The sequence below is a fragment of the Equus przewalskii genome, chromosome 26 (genome assembly GCF_037783145.1).
Source record: "Equus przewalskii isolate Varuska chromosome 26, EquPr2, whole genome shotgun sequence".
NCBI classification, from domain to species: Eukaryota; Metazoa; Chordata; class Mammalia; order Perissodactyla; family Equidae; genus Equus; species Equus przewalskii.
The window spans coordinates 23,070,302-23,096,979 of NC_091856.1; the positions used below are offsets into that span (position 1 = coordinate 23,070,302).

At 39.4% G+C, this 26,678-nt stretch overlaps 1 protein-coding gene across 1 annotated transcript in view; it reads right to left on the bottom strand.

Annotated features, from left to right (window-relative positions):
* BRINP1 (BMP/retinoic acid inducible neural specific 1) overlaps positions 1-26,678 on the bottom strand; it is a 171,947-nt gene that overhangs the window by 44,242 nt on the left and 101,027 nt on the right. Inside the window, exons 3-5 of the mRNA XM_008519176.2 lie at positions 21,615-21,805; positions 14,219-14,388; positions 10,848-10,953 (exon numbers count right to left, since the gene is read on the bottom strand). Coding sequence (XP_008517398.1) covers positions 10,848-10,953; positions 14,219-14,388; positions 21,615-21,805 — 467 coding nt within the window. The remainder of the gene's footprint in view (positions 1-10,847; positions 10,954-14,218; positions 14,389-21,614; positions 21,806-26,678) is intronic.

Here is a 26,678-nt window from a genome sequence, read left to right on the forward strand (position 1 = left end):
GACTTCCCAAAGTAAACAGCAAGTCTACATTGAATAAAAAGGGCTATATTCTACTTGCTCTAATAAAAAACATGATTATGACATATATGTTCCAGGTTGAAAACAATATGGTGAACAGTTTAAGAGTGCTGTCATTGAGTGGACCTGGGTTCATATTCCAGCTCTGCCACCTACAAGATAGTTACTTAACTTCCGTGAGCCTCAATTTTCAAATCTGTAAAATGGATCTGTGTTGAAGTTTACATGAGATATTGATATGAAGAAATGAGCTCTACACCTGGATAGATATTGATATGAAGAAATGAGCTCTACTGGATAATAAGAATTATCCAGTAAATTGTAGCTATGATTAGTATTTTATAACATATATTTAAAATATATCTTACCATATATTTTATATGATTTTTAGGTCAGGTGGTTTCTACATCTTTTTCAATTAAATACAGATCAATGACTCCAAGGCAGAGTTGTTTTTATTCCCATTTTGCAGGTCAGAAGACATAGAGAAGCTAAGAGATTTAATTAACCAGTCACTACTAAATCTACTCTCCTCATCCTTCTCATTCTATTTGTTTTCTGATTGAGTTTTTAATTGATATCTTCAATCCACTTCTTAAGAGGCACTCGACTTCTTCTCACAAGGCAGAGAACTGGGTGCTCCTTGGCTCATAAAAGAAAACCAATATTTGGATGTAGCCAGCTGGGTGAAGTCAGTAATCCCATTTGTCGTGAAGGCACTGCTCTTTTATTCAACAGGCATTATAGACAGAGCAACAAGAAGATAGAAACATGAACTCCCATCAGTGCCTCCCTGCCCCTTGCTAATTGGACACGAAGTACCTTAGTCACAAGCCATTGCCTGTGATCCTTGGCTAATTCTAATTAGGATTCATCCCAAAGCTTCTGTCTAGGGCAGGCACTGGCAACAGTCACTCAGTGCTCCACTCCAGGGTCATAAGGCCACATGGGGTAATGGGGCTGTGGTAGAGGAGATCTAGTCATGACCTGTCCCCTCTTCCTTTGCTGCTACAGTTGGGCAGGGACTTATTACCATTCTACCTACATCTAGAATGTGTAGTGCTGACTCAGAGCTCCCCAAGAAGAGTAAAGTAGCCTTGGAGCCCAGGCGACGGGAAATCAAAAGCTGGTAGACCTTGGGAAAGAGTTTTCATCTCTTTGAACCTCAATTTCTTCATCTATATAATGGAGAGAATGATCCCTAACTCTTAGCTGGTGGGAGGGATGAATTGGTGAATGGCTATAAGCACAATGTCTAAGAAGGAGTAACAGCTCAAAAAAGTTTTGTTTTTGAACATTTCTACACTCTCTGTTTTTCTCTTTCTACTACTTGGTGCAAGATGATTTTGAAAATAATCATCTTCACCCCAGTTATGATGCCTAGCTACTAAGGAAAGGGATTATGGGTGCTACTTCTTTTTCTCAGCCTCCTCCTCTTGCTACTTTCCCTCCTCACCTCTCTATCCTTTTCTTCTCTTCCTCCTCCTCTCTGTCTCCTCCCTCTCCTCCATCCTTTCCTCTTCCTCCCCTCACTCTCTTCCCACTCCCTTTTCCCTTCCTCTTTCACTCCTTATCCCTTCCTACTAGTCTTCCTCCTTCTACTGTCACTTTCCACCAATCATACACAAAACTTCAATTCAGCAAATATGTATTGAGTTCCTTTGTCCATGGCATTGTGTTTATTATGAGGAAACACAGTTGGCAAGGCAAAATCCTTTCCTTAAAGAAGCCTATAATCCAATCTAATAGAAGAGATAAAACCCAAATACAAATGAATATACTGCAAAGTGAGTAAAAAAAATCATGCCATAAAAGGTTTTAAAAGAGGCTTCTCAGAAGAAATGGCATTTGTAGGATTAAGGGGCGTGACCCCAGCTTGGAAGAGGTAACATCCAATTCAGTAGAAAAGGCACATGCATTTTTGAAGAATGCTATCCATGCAAGGTAGCATAGTGGCTGGCACACAGTAGGCTCTCAGGAAATGGTCATTAGGTTGAACTGGATCCAGTGTGATGTGGAATGAGAACTGTAAGAGTTCAGAGAAAGCAGAGCTCACTATGGGCTGAGTGATTCATTCATTAAATTATTTACTCATTCATTCATAAATTCATTTAACAAATATCTTATGAGCACTGTTTATTTATCAAGTTCTATATATTATGCTATAGATAAAGATGGTCCCTACCAATGAGAAATTTATACTCCAACTAGCAAGTCAGATTAATAATAGGATGGTTATACTATTATGTGACAAATCGTAGAGAAGAAGGTGGGCAGAGTGTCTAACAACCGGTGCAGAGAGGGTAAGAGAAGCTTTCCTGGGTGAGGTGGAAGTCCAGGAACTGGGGAGATAATGTGCAAAGGTGCAAAGTAATGAAAAAAATTTTAAAAGATGCCTATAGTGAAATGTAAGAAATTCCATAGGCCTGGAGTAAAGATATGGATACATGTTGGATGGTAGAATAAAACAAAGACAAGAAAATAGGCGAGGGTTTGGTTATGTTGCCTGGTACCAAGTTAAGAATATGTACCTTATACCAAAATCTCTAAGAGGTTGTTAAGGGTTTTAAGTAGGGAAGTGACAGTATTTGATTTGATTTTAAGACCACACTGGCTGCTGGGATGGGGATGGATCAGCAGGAGTGCTCAGAATCAAGGTGGCTCATTTGGCAATCTTTGCAGTGATCCCGGGAACAGTGAAATAATGAGCAGAAGGGATGAACCAAGGCAGGAATGCAGAAGGAAGGATTCTTGACAAGGGGATGGACGTTTGTGTTGAGCATTGAATGATGGCCCAAACTCAGCAGAAGAGAGAACAGAGGTCACTTAAGGTATGAAGAGATTCTGGATGCATAAGTGATGGGAGATAGAGCCTAGTCTGGAAGGAGTTGAGGTTTCAAACAGAGACATAGGAAAAGAAAAGAAGGGAGAAGGAGGAGGAGGAAGAAAGAGGACAGAGAAGGAGGAAGAGAAATGATTTGAGATCAACAAATAAAATGGGCCATTTGAACATGAATTTTAGGAGTAGTCTCTCAAAACACAGCAGTCTCAGGTGGCCCTGTTTGGAGGTGCAGAGCATAGATGATATCTCAAGTTATCAGTTTTTCATTCCATATCCCTCACTGACTAGCCTCCCATCTCTTAAAGATCTTTCCTCTCCTCCCATCCATCTTTCTCTTTTGGAATCTGGGAACAGGCTAGTGAATTCACTCTTTTTTGGTCAAGAAAAATATCATATACCTTTGCATCCAAGATACCATTCATTATAAAACATACCATTGTTTATGTACACTAAGGAAAAAAAAACCTCGTCAATTAAACTATGACACACCATTAGTTATAAGAAACATTCTAATTTCAGAGATACTAAAATCCAAAAGATCATGTAGCAAATCTATGAGAAGTAATCACAAGTAAAGTTCAAGAAATGCCCCCAACAACAGATCTATGAATTATACTCACTTCTGGGCCAATATGTTTTCCTTTCCCTCCCTTCACTATGGATGAACTTGCAGGCACTCTTATCCAAGGCAAATAACTCCAGTCACACGCAAGACCCTATCCATCCTTGCCTGCTCAACGTTGACCTAAAATAATCCCTCTTGCTCACAAAATCAATGTTTCCCTCTGAAGAATAATTCCCATTAGTATATAAAAGTTTTGCTTCTATGTTAAAAAAAAAAAGAAGAAAAATACTGATTCCACATCACCTTCTGCTATGATGCCATTTACTGCAATATTCCTGCAAAGATACTGTAGATTTGGTAAAGCCCCTGCCTTCACTTCCTCTCTACCCATTGTCTCTTGAACTCATTCTACTCAGGCTTTCACTCCCATAATTGCATTGAAACATCATTGTCAGGATCACCAATGACCTCCATGTTGCCAAATCCACTACTCAGTTCTCAGTGCTCACCTTAATCATCCTATCAGTAACATTTGACATAGTTGACTATGATTTCTGTTTAAAAAAACATTCTTTACTTGGATTCCAGGATACTATGCTCTTTGGCTCTCTTCCTACCTCCCTGGCCACTTCTTAACTTCCTTTGCTCGTTCCTCATTTTTATTCCATCATCTTAACCCTTCAATATTAAATTCTCCATGGCTCAATAACTGGATTCCTTCTTTTCTCTATCTACACTCTCTCCCAACGTAATCTTATCCAATCTCACATCATTAAATATCATCTCTACGCTAATTTATGTTTCTGGCTCTCTCTACTGACTTTCCAAATGCCCATCCAACATACACATTTATTTGTATATATAATAAACTTCTCAAGCTTAGGTTAAAATTCAATTAGGTTCAAACCCAATTTCTTATGTCTCATCAAAGCTGATACCTCCCAGTCTTTGCCATATCAGTAAGGAGATTCCATCATTGCAGTTACTCAGGCAAAACTTTGGGGTCATCCTTTATTTCTTTCTCTCACAAGCATTTCTCAGTCCCTTACCAAATAATGTCAGCACTACGTAAAAATATATTCATAATGCAATCATTTCTCACAACGCTCATTGCCATTATGAAGGTCCAGGCTACCATTTTCTCTCACCTTGATAAACACAACAGCCTACTAACTGGGCTCCTTGTATGTGTTCTTGCCCTCTATAGTCTTTTCTACACAACAGGCATAGTGATTCATTTAAAATGTAAGTCATGTCAACTTATTCCACTGCCTGAATTTGCAGTGGCTTCTCATTTCATCCAGAGTAAAATCTAAAGTCTTTTCCATGGTCTACAAATTTCTACATGATCTGTTCCCTCACTATCTCTCTGATTGTAAAGAAAATATATTTCTTTATGTCCTTGTTTATTGTCGGCTCCCCTCACCTACTAAATATAAGCTCCAAAATGATTGAAACTTAGCTTACTCACTGCTCTTAAAACCATCTCTGACATATAGTTGATGTCCAATAAATATTGCTAAATGAATGAATGAAGGTATGAATGAATGTTATGTCTGGATCATCCCTAGATTTCAGCAAAATATTCTCTCTGCATCCGTTTCCACATCAGTGAGCTACTGAGGCAGAGCTCGGCTCTCTGTACACCTCACCAGATGGATACTAGATTAAATTACAAGACAATGTCAGTAAAACACTCAATGGGCTTCCTAGAGAGAGAAGCATAAAAATAAGAAGTTATCATTATGCCATTAGATTATTACTACTAGTTCAGCTGTTGCTGCTTTGACTACTAAGAGCCTCCGATGGTTTTCATGATGTTTCTTTCTCATTTCTAGTCTTGTTTTCCAATCCTCTTCTTTTTCCTCTGTCCCTCTACCTTTGCCCTGTTTTGTGAACATTTTATGAAACAACACAAGGTAGACATCATTAGAGTATCATTCGTGTCCTCTCCCTGCCAAAATAATCTGCAGGGTCTCCCCTCCCAGCCTCATTCAGAGGAATACAGAACTATATTTTGAGGAGAAGCTCTGAAGTCAGGCTGTCAGGGTGAAAATTCAAGCTCAATTGTTTATTGAGTAACCTCTCTCAGCCTCAGTTTCCTCACCTACAAAATGGGGATGTTATTTACATTTTCCTCAGAAAAATGGTGTGAGGATTAAAAATGTAATAGATACAGTTACACAATACAAATAAATATAAGTTAAAGAGAAAAATCAATAAAGATAAATATAATAAAAATAAGTTAGCACAGTCCCTGGCACATAAGGAAGCATGGAATCTATCCTATCTGTTGTTGTTCCTGGCTCCTCCACCTTCCGTCCATGCAGCTGTCTTCTAGCCAGGCTAGACCATGTCCTGCTCTTTTACGTCTCTGTTTTATTCATGTTTCCTCTTTGCAGAGGATGTCAAGATGGAGCACATTATTAAATAAAATTTTAATAGATGCATATTGTATACACAGAAATGCATACATATAAATATATAAATCATGTGTGTGCAGCTGTATGTATTTTCACAAAGCAAACACACCCATGTGCTGCCACTCAGATCAAGAAACAGAACATTACTGATACCTCCGGAAACCTCTCTTGTCTCCCTTCTGTCACTGCCCTCCCCCCCCCCCAAAGGTTAATGTTCTTGAGACTTCTAAAACTTGCATTTACTATTTTGACCTGTATAGAAATGGAATCATAGAGAGTGTAGTCTTTTGAGTCTGGCTCCTTTTACTCAGCGTTATTATGTTCATAGGATTCTTCCACATTCTTGCATTAAAGGGTAGTTTATTCTTTCTGATTTCTGTATTGTAGCCCATCATGAGACTATATGACAACTTATATCCATCTTCTGGTTGATGGGCATTTGAGGCTAATTGCATTTGGGGGCTGTTTTGAATAAAGCTGCTATGAACATTCATGTCTTTCGGTGAACATCGGTCATATTTCTGTTGGGCATATTCCTAGGCATTGTAATTGCTGGGTCATGGGGTGAGGACATATCGAGCTTTAGTAGATACCGCCAAAAGCATTTTCCAGTGTCTGTACTAATTCACTCTCCCACAAACAATGCCTGTAAGTCCCCAGCGCGCCACATTGTTATTCCTTGATATTGTCAGTCTTTTTTATTTGAACCAGACTGATTGTTGTGTTACGATATTGAATTGTGGTTTTAATTTATATTTCCTGAGGACTAGAAAAGTTCATCACTTTTTCACATGTTTATTTGCCATTTTGATATTCTTGTTTGTGAAGCCCCTGTTCATGGCTTTTACCCATGTTCTTGTCTTACTGGATTGTCTGCCTTTTTCTTATTGGTTTTAGGAGTTATCTATACATTTTGCACAACAATTCTTTGTCAGATACATATATCACAAATATTTCCTTCCACTGTAGCTTTCATTTTCATTTCGTGCATAGCAGCCTCTGATGAACAGAAGCGCTTAATTTTTTTTAAAGATTTTATTTTTTTTCCTTTTTCTCCCCAAAGCCCCCCAGTACATAGTTGTATATTCTTCGCTGTGAGTTCTTCTAGTTTGGCACGTGGGACGCTGCCTCAGCATGGCTTGATGAGCAGTGCCATGTCCGCACCCAGGATTCGAACCAACGAAACACTGGGCCGCCTGCAGTGGAGCACGCGAACTTAACCACTCGGCCACGGGGCCAGCCCCAGAAATGCTTAATTTTAATGTAGTCCTACTTATCAATCTTTTTCTTTATACTTAGTGCTTTTTGTACCCTACTGAATCAATATCAGCTTACTGAAAAGACATGAGATATTCTTCTCTCTTATATTTAAGGTTTTTTCTTTTACCTTCCACCAAGAGAATATGATTTTTCCTATCTGTTTTTTCTATGACTCCTCTACCTAGACAGATAGAATGAATTACTCCTTTTCTGAATCTCCATAATAGCATGCATTACTATTATTATCTCTATTATACCACGTATTATCTTGAATCATATGTATTTTCCTGTCCATCCTCTCTATCTCATTCCCACAATCCATTCACCCAATTATCTAAATTCTTCATGATGTTTTCAGTAAATCTCGGTCATTATGTCTCCTAAGTAATTCTAAAATTGGTCCATTTCTCTCCACCCAACCACTACCACTACGGTATAAATTTGTGACATGTCATCTTGAGCACTGGACTAGCCCCTGACTGGTCACCAACCTCTAATCTACCCCACTCTAATTCATTGACCACACAAGAGCCAGAGTCATCTTCCAAAACATCAATCTCTTCACGCTACTTCCTTTTTTAAAACCCTTCCATGATGCCATTGCTCTTAAACTAATGTGCAACTCATTAATGTGCTTCAGAGGCCTTCCAAGATTTGAAGGATTATTTTGTCTTTCTCACCATTGATGTCTCTGCTTTAATCTCTTCAGACTTTTTCATCTCCTCGAACGCTCCTTCATAAAGACTCTTCTGCCTGCCTTGATATCCACGTTCCTGCCCTCCTCTTCATCCTTCAGGTCTAATCTTATCCATATTTTTAGCAAGAAAACCTCCCTGACTCCCTAGTAGGTTAAGTCCCCATACCTTCTAGTACCATGAAACCTTCATAATTTTTCTCCATTAAAATTTATTATACCTATTATTGTTCGTTTAAGTCTATCTTCTCTGGTAGAGTGCATATTGCCTCAGAATAGAAACTACGTCTGTCTTATTCACCACTGTATCCTGTGCTTAGCTCAATGCCAATGTCGCTTCTTAAAAAATATATTTATTGAATTCAATTGAACTGATTTGTGCTCATGTGCCCATGGTCTAGCATTGGACTTGGCACATAGTCAGTGTCAGTAAAGGTTTAGTGATTCATTATCTTCAAAAAACCCTAGAATTAGTATTGAGGAAGTCTTAAAGATCACCCACTTTAGTCACCCAACCCAAAGGAGCGATGATTAAAAAATCTCTACAACATTCCTGCCAAATGTCATCTACTTACAACTCTCTGATAACAGACAGTCACCCCATACTTCAGCAGGCCATTCCAGGTTTGTACATGAATATGCATTAGAAGATCTATTTTACAGTGAGTTTAAACTGAGATCTACTTATCTCAGTGAAAAGGTGGGATCTTTGTAGTTTCCTGTAAGCAGATGACATTTGGCTCCTTTTATCTGTATTAATAAATTTGCCTAACTTTTCTGTAAGACAGTCCTATAGGTATCTGAAGACAAGTCCTTTTGCTACAAGCCAACCTTCTTCAGCTATTTTTCATACGATACCTTCCTTCAGCCACATCTTAGTTTCTTAATGTCCTTCTTGAAGTGTGACACTAGGACCCAATACTCCTGGTGTGCTCTGACAAATCTAGGATAGGACAAAGCTGTCACCTCATTTTTTGTGGGTAACATACTTCTAATAATGTAACAAATGGTAGACCTGGGTTTTGGATGACTAAGGGTTGTACTACAGTTGCTTACTGAGAAGAGAAATTCGAAATTAAACATGAAAGTGAATATTTAGAATGAGAAAAGTTGAGGACTTAGAAGGTGAGGGAGCTCTGAACCTTAAGCTTCATTAGCGTCAAGGTAAATCAGCTTTTAAATGCCCCTAAGATCTTAATAACTTCCTAGTAACATCCTGTTAATCCCTTCTAAATTTATTCCAATTATAACTCACGGGTCTCTCCACTTCCAACATACCCAGCAGGGTGATCAACTGCAAACTGAAGCCAAACTTCCTGGGTTGAAACCCGACTCTCACTTCACAAGGTCGCTGTGGCTACCACAGCAACTAAGAAGTTGAAAATCCTGGCACACCCAAGGCCGATCTATCTTTCTTATCTCCTTTCTTATCAGGAATCACAAAACTCATCTGTCTACTCTTTTCTCTACTAAAGGGAATAGGGTTATTCTTCATGTATTCAAGGTTTTGTTTTTTGTGTTTTGTTTTCACACTAAACCACTTTCCTGGCCTAAATTTCCCTGAGGATTTTCATTCATTGCTCTCAAGTGACATTTCTAAGCCCTCTCTGCATCATTTTCCAACTATCTTCTATAACAGGAGCATGAATCAAAGAGTTGCCAAGGAACCAGAATATAAAAGTCATATTAAGCTCTGCTTAGCTCTACCTGCCAATCTCAACTCAGCTTTCCTCCCACTGACATTCAGGATCACCTTTATCATATACCTTTCTAGAAGGTCACATTTTTAGTCTGCTCAAAGTTAAAGTATGTCATTTTTTTTCTGACTATAAAGTTAACACATGATCATTGCAGAAAGTTAGAAAAGAAACTGAAAGCCTAAAATAAATCATCTATAACTTAACCATCCAGAGATAACCTCTTTTAACACCTTGGCATATTTCATTATAATATTATTTTTTCCTATCCTTTTATATTGTTAAGATCATGCCATATGTTCAATCAGAAACCATCCACTTTTTAATTAATATTATATCAAATCATTTTCAAATATTCTTGGGAATTCATTATAAACAACATTTTGCTACTTGCCCAATATTATGCTGTGTGGATGCTACGTACTTCACTTAACCTCTTCATGTGGAAAATTGAGATCTTTACATTGCTTTCTTAGCTATTATAAATTATGTTTTTGAAAATAGCACTATCTGTGCTTAAGGCATTGTCAGTTTTTCTCTACAATCTCCCATCCTCTTTATGATGAATTAATAACAATAAAATCACTGTTTTAAAGGGTATATTTTCTTTAAGGTAATGAGTATATATGGAACACCTAATGTGGACCTGACATATAATAGACATTAAAAATATATAAATATTTATATATATCAACAAATTAATCTTTATAATTGTTACATTCTCAATAGCAATGCTTAAGAGTATTTGTCTCTTTACACTCCAGCCAGGACTGATGTTAACATTTGTGAACTCTGTTACAAGCACACATACACACACACACACTCACACATATGTGTGTGTGTGTGTGTGTGAATATATTGAAGACAATAAATGATTAACAAATAAGGAAAAAGAAGATTACATAGAACCAAAAACTCTATAAAATTCCCCTCAGTTCTTAGAATTCAAATAACACCTGCCAAAATACATAGAAAATCAAAGACAATAATGCAGGAAATTCAGATGACATGATATGAAACTTTAATATATATTACATATGGAGCATCTATAAATAACACCGTTTAGACATTTTCATCAAAATAATCAGATAAAGCTCACATTTCCATACTTTATATTTGAAAACTAATTAATAAGCATGAATTTGATATCCTGTATATGTTAAAATTTTTAAAAAAGACATCATATCATAACAGTTTTAATTTCCATATTGATAGTTTTCCTTGGTTTCTCTGTCTTTCATCTTCTTCATTCTCCTTCCACATCATGCCTCCAATACCCCCGAGTCCCTCTTCTCTGAGACTGCTTCCCCCTCCCACTGTGGTCCCACCATTCCCACCAGCATCCTACCTTGAAGGTGCAGTTTGCTCTCCGTGCTTTGCAGAAGGACGGAACTCACAGAGTCCAGATTGTCATAGCTGTTACAGCCCAGTGGCCCAGTGCGTGTCTCTGTGACCTAGAGTGGACATCAAGGGTGACAGATGTGAGACAGATGCCTTTGTCTGGGACAGACTCTGCGGAGTCAGCACCCAGCAGAGCAAAGTCAGCAGTGAAAGTCTTCTGGCCTGAGCCAGTGGCCACTTCCTTAGTACCTTGCTTGTGCCAAGGACCCTGCCTGGCTGTCATCAAGCAGACAATGGGATGGCAGAGCAATTATGCACACAAACGGGAGCCAGAATGCCCAGGTTCCATCGCTGTTTCTCACTTCACAAAGATACCTTCAGTATTAAATGAACTGATAAGTGGAAGCACTATAGCATATTTCAAAAGCATGAGCTTTGGAATTAGGAGAATCAGTGTTAAATGCTGGCTGGGCCATTTATTTGCTCTGTGACCTAAGAAAGTTGCAAGTTCTCTAAGCTTCTGCAACCTGAAGTGAGTAAATCCTTTCTAGGGAAGGTCGTGAGACTAGACATGATGGGTATAAGTGCTTGATGCATGGCACATGTTCAATGATGGGCATCTTGTAAACCAAAGTCTCCATAAATTGTAATGAGTACATATGCATTATTATTAGGCAAAAATAATAAAATTATCCCCATTTTCCAAAAAGAATTTCAGCAAAAAGCACAATCAGCACCACTGCAGAACAAAACACCCGAATCCTATGGGCGGTGTGTTTCCAAAACATTGTCTTAGAGTAATTGAGGTGGTGGACAATAGGGGAAGAGGTGTTCAAAGAAATAAGCTTGCAAGAAGATGGCTCAGTATGAAAAGAGGTTTCTCTGTCACTTTAGGCTTCTTTTCCCATTGTGTAACACAATCAGTTGCAGGGCTGTTTTGAGATTTGCACCCAACTATAAAGACACAGCATTAATTGTTGGAGGGAGTGATGACTTGGGAAACAGTCACATATATCTCCAAATGCCAATTCTGCCCTTTTTCCAGCTATGAAGGCTTGCATCAGTAACTTCCTTTTCTAAGCCTCAACTTCCCCACCTGTGGAATGTTGGTAATTCTCTTATCAACCTCAATAGGTAAGGAGATCATATTTTTGTGATCATTTGTAAATAAATGAAGAATTATTAGGCCTTGGTTTTTTAAAATAATTTATTCTTGGGCCCAGCCTGGTGGCGTAGAGGTTAAGTTTGCACACTCAGCTTCAGCAGCCCAGGGTTTGCTGATTTGGATCCCAGGCATGGACCTATGCACCGCTCATCAAGCCACACTGTGGTGATGTCCCACATACAAAATAGAGGAAGGTAGTCAGGGATGTGAGCTCAGGGACAGTCTTCCTCAAACTGAAAGAAAAAGAAAAAGAAAAAGAGGAAGCTTGGCAACAAATTTTAGCTCAGGGCCAATCTTCTTCACACACACACACAAAAACACAATAATAATAATTTATTCCTTTTTTGTAAGGAATAATATCATAGCTATTATCTAACGAAAGTCAATACTACCAATTTACTTAGCTGAAGATACTCAGAAAAAGAAAACCATAGGCAAAGCTTCCCCATCTGCATCAGCTGCTCATCTTAAATCTGGCAGTGAGACCAATTCTAGCCAGCTGGGTCTTGAGGTAACATCAAGAAATGGCCAAAAAAAATCCAGGTTCCAGGTTGAGTGTAGAAGACAGTGCTACTGTAAGAATGGTTTTGTGAGAGGCCTCTGTGCAATGGCTCCGGGAAATTCCTCTTGAGGAGGCAGGCTGCCCTTCCAGGATGCACAAAGGAGGATTATCTTCTGACAGAGCTTCAATATCTCAATTCCGCATCCCATCCAGTGGGGAGAGAACCATTTGGTGATAATGAAAACCAGGCCTTTGCTTCACTCTGACTCTGATGGCTTCATAAAGATTCTCTGTGCTGAGTTCCCTAACAACATAATCCCCCCAATATAGGTGATTTTTCTAAGATAAGCTGACTCTTTGTTTGTCGATCTGATTTATTTCTCTCCTTCCTACCTCCCTTCTCAGTAACTCCCTCCCACATTTTTCTTTTCCCTTGGTCAATTTCTGACTCACCTGCCTGAATCTCCCTTGTCACAATGCCCCACATACACATTTTTTCCCCTAGAGATATCTGTGAAAGTCTTAATATAAGGCTAGGTCTGTGTTTTATTCAGAAAAAGTTACACTGAAGATTGCGAAGTAAAATGCAGGTATAATCTGGTTTAAGAAAATTTGAGATGCAAAAAGTCTGCATTGAGACCCTCAGAAAGAACTAATCCTTTATATCCAAAAAGTCCTCCCTTACTAAGGTAATCCCTGAATTTATTGAATTTAAAATGGAATCTTTTTTTTTTTTTAATTTCTTGTGCTGTAAGGCACTGAATTGACAGTCTTGAGCTATTCTATCCAACGTGGTTATTTAAATTTAAATTAATTAAAATGAAATAAATTTACAAATCTAGTTCCTCAGTAGCCACATCTCAAGTGCTCTAAACCCCATATGTCTAATGGCTGATGTCTTGGTCAGCACAAATTTCAGACATTTCCATCATCTTGAAAGGTCTATTGGATAACACTGGTATAGATGAGCATCAGTCAGTAGGTAACAGACTGCCTGTTTTTGTAAATAAAGTTTTATTGGAACACAGGCACATCTATTTGTTTACATATTGTCCATGGCTGATTTTGTGCTAGAGCAGCAGAGTTGAGTTTTAGCAACAGAGACCACGTGCAAAGCCTGAAATATTTATTATCTTGTCCTTTATTGAAAATATTCACTGACTCATGGTCTAGAGAGTGGAATTCTAGTCCCTGTTAAGATGCTCTTTAGCTGTGTAACCTTGAAAAAGTTTTCAAGTCTTTAACCCTTGGACCTCAATTTTCCTATCTGTAAGATGGCAGAGCAGGGGAGGGGAACAGGATAAAAAACACAGATATTTTAAAAATTTCTGACCTAGGCATCAGTAATCTGACTCTTGCTTCCTCTATGACCCTGTGAAATTATTTGCCCATTGTAGCCTCAGTTTCTTCACCTAGAAAGGTGAAAATCATACAGGAGAACTTTAAGAATGAATGGGAGGATTGCTGATAATTATACCATGACCGTAGCCAGGGCTGTCCCAGTAAATCAGTACATATGTTCACCCTAATGACAATGCTCATCATATTACAGGGCACTTGATGACCTTGGTCAGAGTGGTTGGCATTGGGCACTGTTAGGTACATGGGTATGAAGCCAGGGATTGCATTCGCCCATTGACTCTCAGAATCCCTGTGTTGCAGTGCTGTTGTCTTAAGAACCTGCCCCCCAAAATCCACCCTCTATCCATACCTTGATTGCTCCAGTTGATATCTGGATCTCATGGAGCCTCCTCATGGTGCCATCACGGTCAACAAAGTAGGATGATGCAAGCTGGTGCAGAGCTTCAACACTTTGAGTGGCATTCCCTGACTTCCTGTCGAGGCGACTTTTGTCCATGTACATGGTCAAGGCCTCCTCCCCTGCATTAGAAAGGAAAGAAGGTCAGGCAGACAGTCAAACTTTGGGGTGGAAGGAAAGGCTCCAGGACCTGGATGCTGAAAACAGCCTCAAATCTCCCACTAATTTTCCCCAAATTTCCTTCTGCCTCTGAAAATAAAGAGCACAATGTAAAAGAAACAGTCCAGAGATGGCTGTAAGTGCCAAGCTCCATTAGGACAAGGATCATGGAAAAACTCTTAGTCATCATGTCCAACTCTGCTAATCCACTTCATAGTTCTCACCAGCATCATCTCTTAACACAACTCACTTCCTCTCTTTGAGGCTCAGTCTGTTCTGTAGACTGATGAATTTGTTGTAGATAGTCCCTTCCTATTCCTTTCTCTTCCTCCTCTGCTTCCTCTTCTTTATCCAGTTCCTTTATTTCCTCTTCTCATCTCTCCCCTCTCCTCTTCCCTCCTTCTCTTTCTCTCTTTATCCTTTTTCTACCCCTTCCTAGACAGAGTGATGGATGGATGGATAGATGGATGGATGGATGGCTAATGAAATAGATAGACAGACAGACAGACAGATAGATAGATAGATAGATAGATAGATAGATAGATAAGATACAGTTGAGAGACAGATACAGATAGACAGGGAAAAAACTATGTGCCTATATAGAGAGGAAAAACTGAATTGTCAGCTCTGTGAAGTCAGACACTGTCTATATCAGCTACTTCTTTATCCCTTGTACAAAGCCCCATGCTTGGCATACAGTAGATAGTAAATACTTAATTTATCAATTTGTTTTCCTAAATACCTACATATACCAGGCACTGTGTTTCTGAGACTGCAATGGAGAAGTTACATCTGGGGGAGAAGGGAGATGGCAAGAAAGTTAGGTATAAGGAAAGGGGAGATAAGAGACAGAGAGACAGAGAGAGGAATATACAAACTTATACATTTTACTCCATCAAGTTTTCCTGAGAAAAACACATATAGACTACTAACAGTACTAACTTACAGTGACTTTTATTTTGGTTCTTAACCTCTCTGTTCCTCAGTTTACTCATTAACAATTTTAGGAGAAGAACATCACCTATTCCATACAGTTATTAAAAAGGATAAATTAATTAACACGTGTAAAGTCCTTAAATCAGTGTCTAGTTTTTTTTAGCCACCCAAAATCATTTGGAGTATAGTAAAAAGTGGTCTCTGGAGCTAGCCTGCCTGGACTTGAACAAGCTGCACGAGCAAGTTATTCTCTATACTTTAGATTCTTCATGTGTAAAACTGGGGATACCAACTGTACTTATCTCACAGGGTTGTCATAAGACTAAACTAGTTAATTACGTGAACTACTTGAACCCCACCTGGCCCATAGTGAGCATTGTGGAAGAGTAAACTGCCATTATTTGATTACTGCAAGATATCATTTGTATGAGATTTATCCTTACATCTAAACAACCCAATACAATAGACAGTCAGAGAACAAACACTATCAATACTTTTTAAGGACAGAGCCTGGTACCTAAGATCACTGAAATTTCTTTAGAATGACGACGATTTTTCGAGTTGAAGAGAAAAACTAACTTACTTTCAGAGGGACAGTGGTCATCCTAGGAAGTGGGTAAAGTTCCGACCCACAGGTTAATTCCTCTGCCTCAGACCCCTCCATGACTGCTTCTAGAACATTATCCCATTGTCACTCAGAGTTCTCCACATGCAGCCTCCAGTCTGTCTTTTAAGTGCGGCCTCCCTCCATGTGTACCAGCCAAACCGTTCCTTCTGCCTCTGTGACTTACTCTTGCCAATTTTCCTCCCAGGCTTTCCTCAGACTCTTTTTTCTGTTTGGAATGTCATTTTGTCTCTCTCCTAAATGTCTTGCTGTTGAAATCCTATCCAGCTTTCTGGTCTCAATTCAAATGTCACCTCCTTTTACCACCCCTTCTCTATCTTTGACCTGGCATACTCCTATCCACTCTTCAGGACCTGTTCAGGTATCAGCTTCCTAGTGAGTTTTCCCCAATCACACTCTCATCCCAAGAGATATGCAATCACCTTCCCTCTACAGTTCTTTAGCTTGTGCACCAGTTTAGTTCCGCGTGCATGCACTGAGCATTTTGTGTGCGCTGAGCACTTCAGCAGACACTGGGGTGACAGGCGAATATGACATCATCCCCGTTCAAGAGTCACCAAATGACTGCACACATGCTGTCCAATATGGGAGCCACTAGCTGTGAAATGAGGCTAGTGCAAATTGAAATGCACTGTAGATATAAACTACACAGCAGATTTCCAAGATCTAGAAAATGTAAAAAAATAAAATTGTAAAATATCTCATTAATAGTTTGTTATATTGATTAAATGTTAAAATGATAACATTTTGGATAGATTATGCTAAATAAAAATATTGTTAAATATATTCTCCCTTTTTACTTATTATTTTTAAAAATATGACAGTAAAAATGAGAGAAAAATTAAAATGGCTTGCACTCATTGCTCATGTTACACTTCTATTGGACAATGCTGTCTAGGGAGACAGAGACATAAGGGGATCATTTCAATGTGCCAGATGAATGGCAAAGGTAGAGGGATCCAAAGAATGGAATGCAGCCCAGAAGAAGGGTGCCTGCTTCCCTGTTGATAATGAGGGACACGAGGCACTGGTGACCTGGTCTCTCCAGCTGCACCCCTTGCTACTCTCTAGGTTTGCTCTATCCTATACAAATGCACCCTGTTTTTTCTCATCCTTGGACTCTGCTTTTCTATTTTTTCTTCTGGCTAACTTCTACTCATCACTCAGGTGCCACCTAAGACAAAACCCCCTCTAGGAAGTCTTCCCTTAATTCCCCACTCTTTACTTAAACTAGTTTAAGAGCTCTGACCACATGCTCCCACAGTCTCTTTTATTTCTCCAATACGTCTTCTATCATATTTCATGCTGATTGCTTGTTTAACAGCCTTTCTCCTTCACCAGAGGAGAAACACTTTGAGGTCAGGGAGTATGTAAGAGTTTTTCATCATCCCGTTGTCACTGCCTAGCATAATATGGGCATGTATCATATGTTTAACAAGTGGTCAGGATATTCATGGGTGAAGAAATAAATATGGAAGTGGTCCACCTCCACAGTGTTTATTGATTGACATATCTGCCTCAACTACTAGACAGAAATCTCCCAGTAAGAAGATTCATCATCACCAAAATTAATGTCTGGGTTCCACATGCCTAGGATTGAGCTGAGTTCAGAATAAGACATGAACTTTCCTGTGAAGCCTTCCATCCTTTAGACTCCACAGAGACCTGAATAGATTTTGCTTAAAAATGGCTTTATGTACAATTAGACTTTGAGCTCCAGGGGCAGTGGGTGGTGGCCTGGTGGATTAAGGACTCTATCTGATTCTTCTTTGTAATGTTCCCAATGCTTCTCCTAGGTCAGATGAAGAATGGATGTTCAGTTATCATTTGAAGGATAAATGGATGGATAGATAGATGGATGGGTGGACAGATGATTGAGTGGATAGATGACTACATAGATGGGTAGACAGGTAAATGATTAAATAAGCGAATATGCTAGATATTAGAACCAGGAGGTGGAGGAAATAAATATTACAAGTGTCAGCTCAGGCTCTCCAAGGGGCCTGTAAAAGACAGGTGAAATAAGTCCAGTTCCCTCTGGACTGAGAACTGGCAGAAGCAAACTTTAGATCAAGAGGGGTTAATGGCTTCTTGCTGCATTATTAAGATTTAATTTCTTATTTATTAAGAGAATGTTCTGTTTAGAGTTGCTTTCCCACTTGGGCATTCCTGAAAATTGCCACTTCACCCCATATAGGCCTTTTCTCAGTCTCTCTCCTCTGGGGGCTTTGCCTCACTCTTTGCAGCTCTTCTTTGAGAGGGGAACCAAGTGGGGCTCAGACACACAGCAGATTGGGGATGAAGTGGGAGCTGCTCATTTTACCTTTTGAGTCAACAGGGGCTACTGTTCCCAGATAGGAGATGGGAAGTCTGGACTTTAGGCCTCCAGGAACATCCCTCATCCTTTCCTCTGAGCACTTGTGGCTTTATTCTCAGCCTTCCTCTTAGCCAAGGGGAGATGTCCCAAAATACAGGGTGAGGAATAACAAATATACACACAAACATACACGCAAGTACAAAAACATGAGCCCTCATGTATAAAGACATTAATGTAATATACACACTTCCACATACATGTGCAAGCTCACATATATGTGTACATTGCATCCACATGAAGGAGTCCAATGCACACACATGTGTATTGTGTATGTGTGTATGTATGTCTATGAATAGAGGAACTTACATCCAATCGTAGGTAGGCATCTGTGCACATCTGTCTATGCAGGGAGGCAAGCACTCCGACGCACGCATGCAAGCTTAATCACACACATGACACAGATACCCAGGCTACAAGGTGTTTCTTTTGGTCCAAAATATGATCTTCAGAGGGACTAAGGGAAATTGATATCCCTGTATTCCTATGTGTCATTCCAGACCCCCAATTTTTCCTTTCGCAATCCTCCATATGAAAATGACTCATATCATGTATTTTATGAGTTTAATAGATTTCACCAAAAATTTGAGGCTCCCATGGAAATGTCTTAGGTGTCAGCCCTCCCACGGGCTTTTCCTTCCTCATGCTCTTTCTCCCTCCCTTTTCCTTCCTTATGCTCTCCCTCGGGAGCCAAACAAATGCATTTACTTGTCCTATATGTGACAGTTTAAGGAGCACGTCTTGTTGTTTGAGTATGCCCTTAGGAATTGACCTGGCACCTCAAACAGCTCATCATAGCCTTTCTTCTAAATGAACATGGTGTTCTTCTTAGGAAAAATTATAGTGAATAAAATTTTCTGCACTTCTTTGCATTAAGAGGGGAAAACTTATATCCAGACAGGAAAGTGAATTTCTCAATAACTCACATTCACCAAGTGAGTGACAGAAACGGGTTTTAATCCTGAGTCCCCAAGTTCCTTAGCCCCACTAAATGATAACAAAAATAATAATAGAGAAGAAGAATAACCACCACAACAATACCAACAATTTCTTAGGTGCCAAACACAGTGCTGAGCACTTATAATGCATCATCTTATTTGATATCCACAATATGCACAAAGGAAGTACGATTATTATTTCTATTTAAAAAAGTAGAAACTGAGACTTAGAGCATTGAGTTACCTGCCAAGGTGACACAAAACTGATAAAGAGCAGGAGGCAGGATTGGAACCGGGCAATCGAAGTCCAGAGCCTGCCCTTTCATTCACCGCCACTTACCACCTCTTTTTTCTCCCATTGCATGAGGAGGCTCTTAGAAATATTTTTCCATGAGTAAATGAATGAAATGATGATGTAAAAAGGATCTCAGACAGTTTCTGGCACATTGTGTTTAATCAACAGTAAATCTTTGCCCCTTTCCTCTCCCCATTCCTCCACACTGAGGATCGAGGAAACTGTAGGGTCTGCTGTCCAACACTGGAACTCAATCCAAAGCTTTGCATATTTTAAAATGTTGTGCTGTAAAAACAGGAAAGGAACAAGGCTCTGTGAATAATTCACCACCTTGCCTTGGAGAAATTAAAAATATATTTCACTGCAAAAGAAAGGTCTTTGTTATTTGGGATTTCCAGGGACTCAGACAGAACACAGCTTCTAATGGAAGGCTGAATTGGTCACAATATTTTTTTTTTCAAGTGAAATGGGAGGTGGAAGAAGTTAAAAGAAAAACAAAAGGAAAAAGGTTAAAAGAAAATGCCACACTCAGTGTAGATGTGATTTTATTTTCACTTTAAAATAGAAGTTATACTACATGATTTAACATTCAAAGTCCTACTTAACTTAATATCTGATGAGCAACAGGCAACAAATACATGTTAGCTGTTTGGTTGTTAGAGTGGGAGGATCAATGGGTGAGTGAGTTGGTTGAAGAGATGACTAATGTTGGGTCAAAAAATAATACAGGAAGACAGAAAACTCTAAGTTTAAAAAATTTAGGGTGAGCTGTTTTTGTTTGTTTTTAGTTTAAATAAATTTTAAAAATTTAAACAAAAGCAGCTTTGTCACCTACTAACCATGCCTCTTCTGAGTCTCATCTTCCTTATCTATAAAATGGAGATAATTTGACTTAACTTGCAGCTTTTGAGGACTAAGGAAAATGTACCATGCCTGCTATGGACAAATACTCAATAAGGAGTGGCTATTACTACTATGAGAATGAATGAATTTGCCCAACCAATCTCTCCATCCACATTCCCCACATCATCAAATTCCTAATCTGGGCTTCCTCAAAATGTATCCTGTGTGCACAGCCTAGAATGTTTTGCCATCTTCCTTCGACCTAGTCCACTCCTGTAGAGCTAAACTGCCATCTCCTCAATGAAATCTGCAGTGATTGCCCCAGCCTGCAGTGTCACCCCTTCTCTGAAGAAGATCAACTGTAATAATTATACCTCTGCTCACCCACCCTGCCTCCATCAATACCCTATATAGCATAGGCCATATCTGAATGCCATTTAGCAGCTCTCTGAGCAGGGGCCATGGTACTCCACCAACCAAGGGGCTTTCTCAAAATTCAGTGGACCCAGTCACTGTGGCAGAAAACCGATGTCCAAAGGACTGTAGCTCATAATATAAAATGATGCATGCAGGCAAGACCCATAAGCATCTGAATTCACTAGTCTCTACTATTTCCCATTTTCTTTGTATTTCTTTCCTCCTCTTTACCCTCCCCTCTTATCCTTACTCCATTAAAGATTGATTTGACTTGATGGGAAGGCTGAAGGGTAGAGTAATTAGTCTGCTTTCCTGTTAACCTAGTCTAAGCCCATATAAGATGCAAATGATACTCTGCTTGTAAAATGATATCCTTAACTTATTAGTCCCTAAAGTAGACTTAAATAAATAAAGGCAATTCTCTAAACAACATCTGAAATTTAATTATTTCCCCAGATTGAATACATTCCACAGGAATAATCAAATTAAGCATTCTCAACAAATTGAACTATTCCAAAGGGGCGCCATGTTTCCACAAAACTTAGTGAACTCTCAACTTAGACTGTACCATAGAATGGAATCCACTGCTCTGATAAGACCACACCAACCAAGACATTTTGGCTTTTCTAGTAGTATATGCCTTTGAGTGATGTACAATAGCAGAGATGTTAAAACAGCGTTGATCCTAGGGCATCCCACCCTCCCCTCCAACCCACACGCAAAGTCATGACAAGGCTATAGCACAGTGGCTGCTGACCTACCTCCCAAGGTGGCAGAGATGAGGAGGTGGGTGCCGTACTTTTTGATGATGGTATCAATGAACTGTTGAGTGGTGGGTCTCCTGCCAAGCAGGCGGATGCTCCTTTGAAACTCCGGCATGAGGGGCAATGGATGACGGACCAGGTCTCTCCTCTCGATGGCTGTGTTCCTCACCTTCCAACGGGCAAACTCCCTGGGCAGGAGAGATGAGCAATACACAACTTACCACCTCTAGCCCTAAGCCAAAGTCCACTCAACCATCCCATGTATGCATCTCTTCTTAGGTGAGAGAGTCAGTACTGTTATTTTTAATATTTTCCAAGTGATACTTAGATCTGGAACTCACAATCCTCTTCAGCCAACAAATACTTATTGAGTACTCTTCTCATCACTGGGATACTGTGGTGAACCAGACAGACACAGTCATGTTCTCATGTTGCTTATGGAGCATCAGGGATACAAAAATCATTGTTGTCTAGTTGCTTATACACCTCTTTTGCTCAATTATGAATGATACCACAAAGATGTAATCTTCTTAGGTATATGGAATAGGTTACAGGGTAGGATTCATAAGAATGCTGGCTGGATGAATAAATAAACAAACGAATGGAAGGAAGGGAGAGAGAAAAGTAGGCTATGTAACAATGAACAAGACCTAAGGCACACAGCAATTTGAGACCAGTTCAAAGACAATTCCAAAATCAAATAATTAACCCAGAGCTGTTTAATTAAAAATTTTAACATACATTCATTGAGCAGCTACTATTTGGAAGAAATTAAGCTATGTTTTGAAGACCCTGTTAGGGGATTTCCATTCTTCCTTTCACTAATGACAGACTAGATCAAGACTAAAGAGCCATGAACTTGAGAGTCCAACTCAGAATCTCACTCTGCTTCTTGCAAACTATGTGGTGGAATCTTGGGCAGAGTATATTACTTCTCTGGACCTATATTTCCTTATCTATAAAATCCAATTAATATTATCTATTTCCTATTGCTGGTACACAGATTACATGAAACAGAGTGTGAAAATACCTTCAGAAACTGCCAGGCACTAATCCAATGTGAAAGATACTTTTATAACTTTATTCCCTCACAAATTCCCAGACATATAAATCATGAAAGGTTCATGGATGATGAACATGGAGCATGCAAACCGAATACAAGTAGAAATTTAAAAAACCTTGGTTCAGGCTGCTTTTGCTTTAATGACCTCTGTTCCTACCCAAGCTGAAGCTCCCCCTGGAAAAACCAGCTCTCCGATCTTCGTGAGTTACAAGCTCCAAGTCCCTTGAGAAAATAGACTAGCTAAGAGGACTATAGGGTCAGCCTACATAAATAATGGGAACCAGAGTTTAATGAAAAGGTCCTTCTCTCCTGCCACAAGATGAGAGAGACGAATGAAGGAAGGGGCACAGAGCAAGAAGAAGCAGAACAGTGTAGGAATCACGCTGGAATATGCCCTGGTAATTCAAGGGTGGAGTCTGACCCCTGATGCAGAGGAAACCGGGTCTGAAAAAAGCTTTCAAATTGGAATAAATTTCCAGGCCTCGGAGCTTATGGTCTGTGTCTGCTTAAGGAATCTCTGTCCATAATTCATAACAGTTCAAATTCTAAATAAAGTCAGCTCAGTACCTTGCACATCATAGGTACTTAATAAACCTATCAGCTGCACTCAAGGAACCCTTGCAGGACACCTACTAAGCACAAAGTATGATGTCTACAGGAGAGGCGTGGACACATCACAGTTCCATGTCCTTAAGAAGATCACACTCTGGCAGAGAAGAGAAGATATTTCCAGTTCATTGTAGATCAGAGACTACAGGATGCAGACGGAGGAGCACAGACTTCTCAGGTCTCTAGGGAAAGCTTCACATTGGAGGTCATATCTGAACTATGGTTTTTAAGTTCACACGGGGTTTAGATAAACAGAAATGTTCAAAAAAAAAAAAAACCCACAGACAACTATCCACATGGAGGAAAAAGCAGAAGCAGAGTGAGTGGGAGAGGGATGTATAATACTTTTGAGAAGAGCTGAACAGGAGGGGAAGTGTATGACGAAGGAGTGGGAAAGGAGACAAGATGGAGCCGGTGGCATGACTGGATATTGGAGGAAGAAAGAGGATGGGAGAGGAGCTGAGGAGAATTTTATAGATGTGGTAGATAGCTTGTGACATGACTCACAAAGACTCCTGCCTACTTGTGTACACATCCCTGTGTAATCTCCTCCTCTTGACTATGGGCTGGACTGGACCCAGTGACTTGCTTCTAATGAATAGAATATCCAAAAGATGGAATGTTACTATCGCAATTAGATTACAAAATATTGCACCTTCTGTTTCTCTCTGTCTCTATCTCTCTTTGTTTCTGTCTCTATCTCTATCCCTCTCTCTTGCTGCCATGTTGTGAGGTGCTCTATGGAGATTGCCACATGGCAAGGGACCGAGGGAAGCCTCCAGCCAACAGCTTCTGAAGAATGAGACCTCACAAGGAACTGAATTCTAGCAGTAACCATGTGCATGAGCTGGAAAGGAGGTCCTTCCTAGTCAAGCCTTGAAATGACTAACTACAGACTGGTGAGAGCAACAACACACAACCAAGCCACACTCAGATTCCTGACCCACAGAAACTGGAAGATAATAAATATTGCTGGATTAAGCCACTAAGTTTGGGGTTATTTGTTACTCAGCACTAGATGGCCAATAGAAGGCAATGAGAATCATCAGATATTTCTGAGAAAAAGAGTGACTCCTCATCAGTTTATATCTGAAATCTATAAAATTATAAACACATATAATTATTTATATGAATATATATTATATTATTATTATATTATATATAGATTATAAATATCCATAGAAATATATGCATATTTCATTAAAATGGACAAATATATAATTACACATATGTATGTGTATATATATATAACTTTTATTTATAACTTATGACCTTAAGTTATGATTTTTTATGTGAATATGTATACATTCCTCAAAACTAACATGCCTTTACACACAGAGAGGTTAAGTAACATGTCAAAAGTCACAGCTAGTTAGTGGCAGAGCTGAGAATAGAAAACTGGTATCCTGATTCTTAAATCACTCTTTTAATGAGAGAACTAGAATACAAAACCATAGTAGAACCAGCACCAATACAAAAAGATAATGCCATCTCCACCTCCAAATTACAAACTCATGACTTAATTTCTTTCTTTCTTTCTTTCCTTTTTTTTTTTTTTAACGTCCTCCACAGTCTTCTTGATATTCACGAGATATGCACCCAGGGCCTGCCATCTGTGTTGCTTCCTTGAAAAAACCATGGAGGAAACCAATACTGGGTTCCTGGTTCCTCCTTCACAGGATGGATGCAAGGCCTAACTGAGGGGATGCATGTGGCCTGCTGAGTATAATGCCAGACGTTTGGGAAAAGCTCACTAACTGGGGAGTGTTATTGTGAAGCACTGATTCTGCCAGGCACTGACTGTTCAGCACCATGGACAGAATTCCTGATCCTAAGAAATTGTTGCGTCTTACTGGAAAAAGATGGATGTTTAGGAAAGCTACTAAACTACGATGTGCTCTTTGCAATGGTAATTTTAGTCACAGAGGGATCAGACAGGAGGGTCCCTGACTCATTCTGGATGAGAGGCTCAGGCTGGAGTGGAGTATCAAAGAATTTTCCTGTATGAGTTGAATTTTGAAGAGAATATGGGATTTGGCCAGAAAAAGATAGGGGAAGGTGTTTCAGGAAGAACGAGACCCATGTGAAAAATGGAGGGGAATGAGGGAGAATAAGACAGTTGGAGAGAGAGGGATGTGTGTATGTCTGCAGCATTCATATGTGTATGTGTGCATGTGATATATAAATGATAACAGGTAAAGATAGAGAGGTTGTCAGGGGCCACATGATGTTATCAGATATCAGTCTGTTCTTATTTGCCAACAATCCAGCCAAAAAACATCTTAAGAATGGGTTTATGTGACTCTCTGACCATCATGGAGATGTTGGAGCAAAGACTGTAATAGTCACAGGATTCTACAATTTTATACTCCTTACCAAAATACACTTAAGTAAAAGGACTTCACAGCATGTAGATCTATTTAGAAGTAGATTTAAACAACATTAGAGCTGAAACGGTTGATTTATGTATTCAAAATTTGAGCACCTACGATTTTTACAGCTCTGAGGATATAGCAGTAAACAAATTAGATAAAAGTCCTGCTATCAAGGAGCTTATATTTTGTTGAGAGTGGATATGTAGTAAAGAGACAAATGTGTAACATGTCAGAGGGAGATAAGTGCTATGAAGACAAATAAAGCAGACGAAGGAGCTTGGGACACTCAGGGGTGGGGTATGGGTGTGGTTTCATATAGATGGTCAGAAAAGTCCTTCCTGATTTGATGACATTAAAAGGGAAACTTGAAGAAAATGAGAAGGAGATCATGGGGCCACTTAGTAGAATAGTGATCTAGGAAGAAGGAACAACAAGTGCAAAGGTCTTGAGGTAGGAATTTGTTTGCCAGGTTTGGGGAATATCAAGCAGGCAGGCCTAGGTGAGTAGCTGAGTAGAGGAAATGAGATGAAAGAAATATGGATAGGAAAAACAATAACATCAAAATATGGGCTGAGGTGGACACAATCTAGAGAGTCTACATTAAATTTAGTAAAGACGTTTTACTTTTAAAATCTAAATAATATGGAAAGTCAAAAGGTTTTGAGCAATGATTCAATCTGATTTATGTTCTAAAAGAGGAATAGGCAAGGTTTTTTTTCTGTAAGGGGCCAGATAGTAAATATATTAGGCTTTTCAAGCCATAGTGTATCTGTTGCAGCTACTCCACTCAGTCCTTGTAGAGTGGCCAGCCATAGACAATACATAAATGAGTGAGTGTGGCTGTGTCCCAATAAAATTCCATGTATAACAGCCGTTGGCAGGTCAGATTTGGCCAACAGGGAGTATGACCCCTGTTTTAAAAAGCATCACTATCAGGTCCAGCCTAGTGGCATATTGGTTAAGTTGCACACTCCACTTTGGCAGCCCAGGGTTTGCGGGTTTGGATCCTGGGCA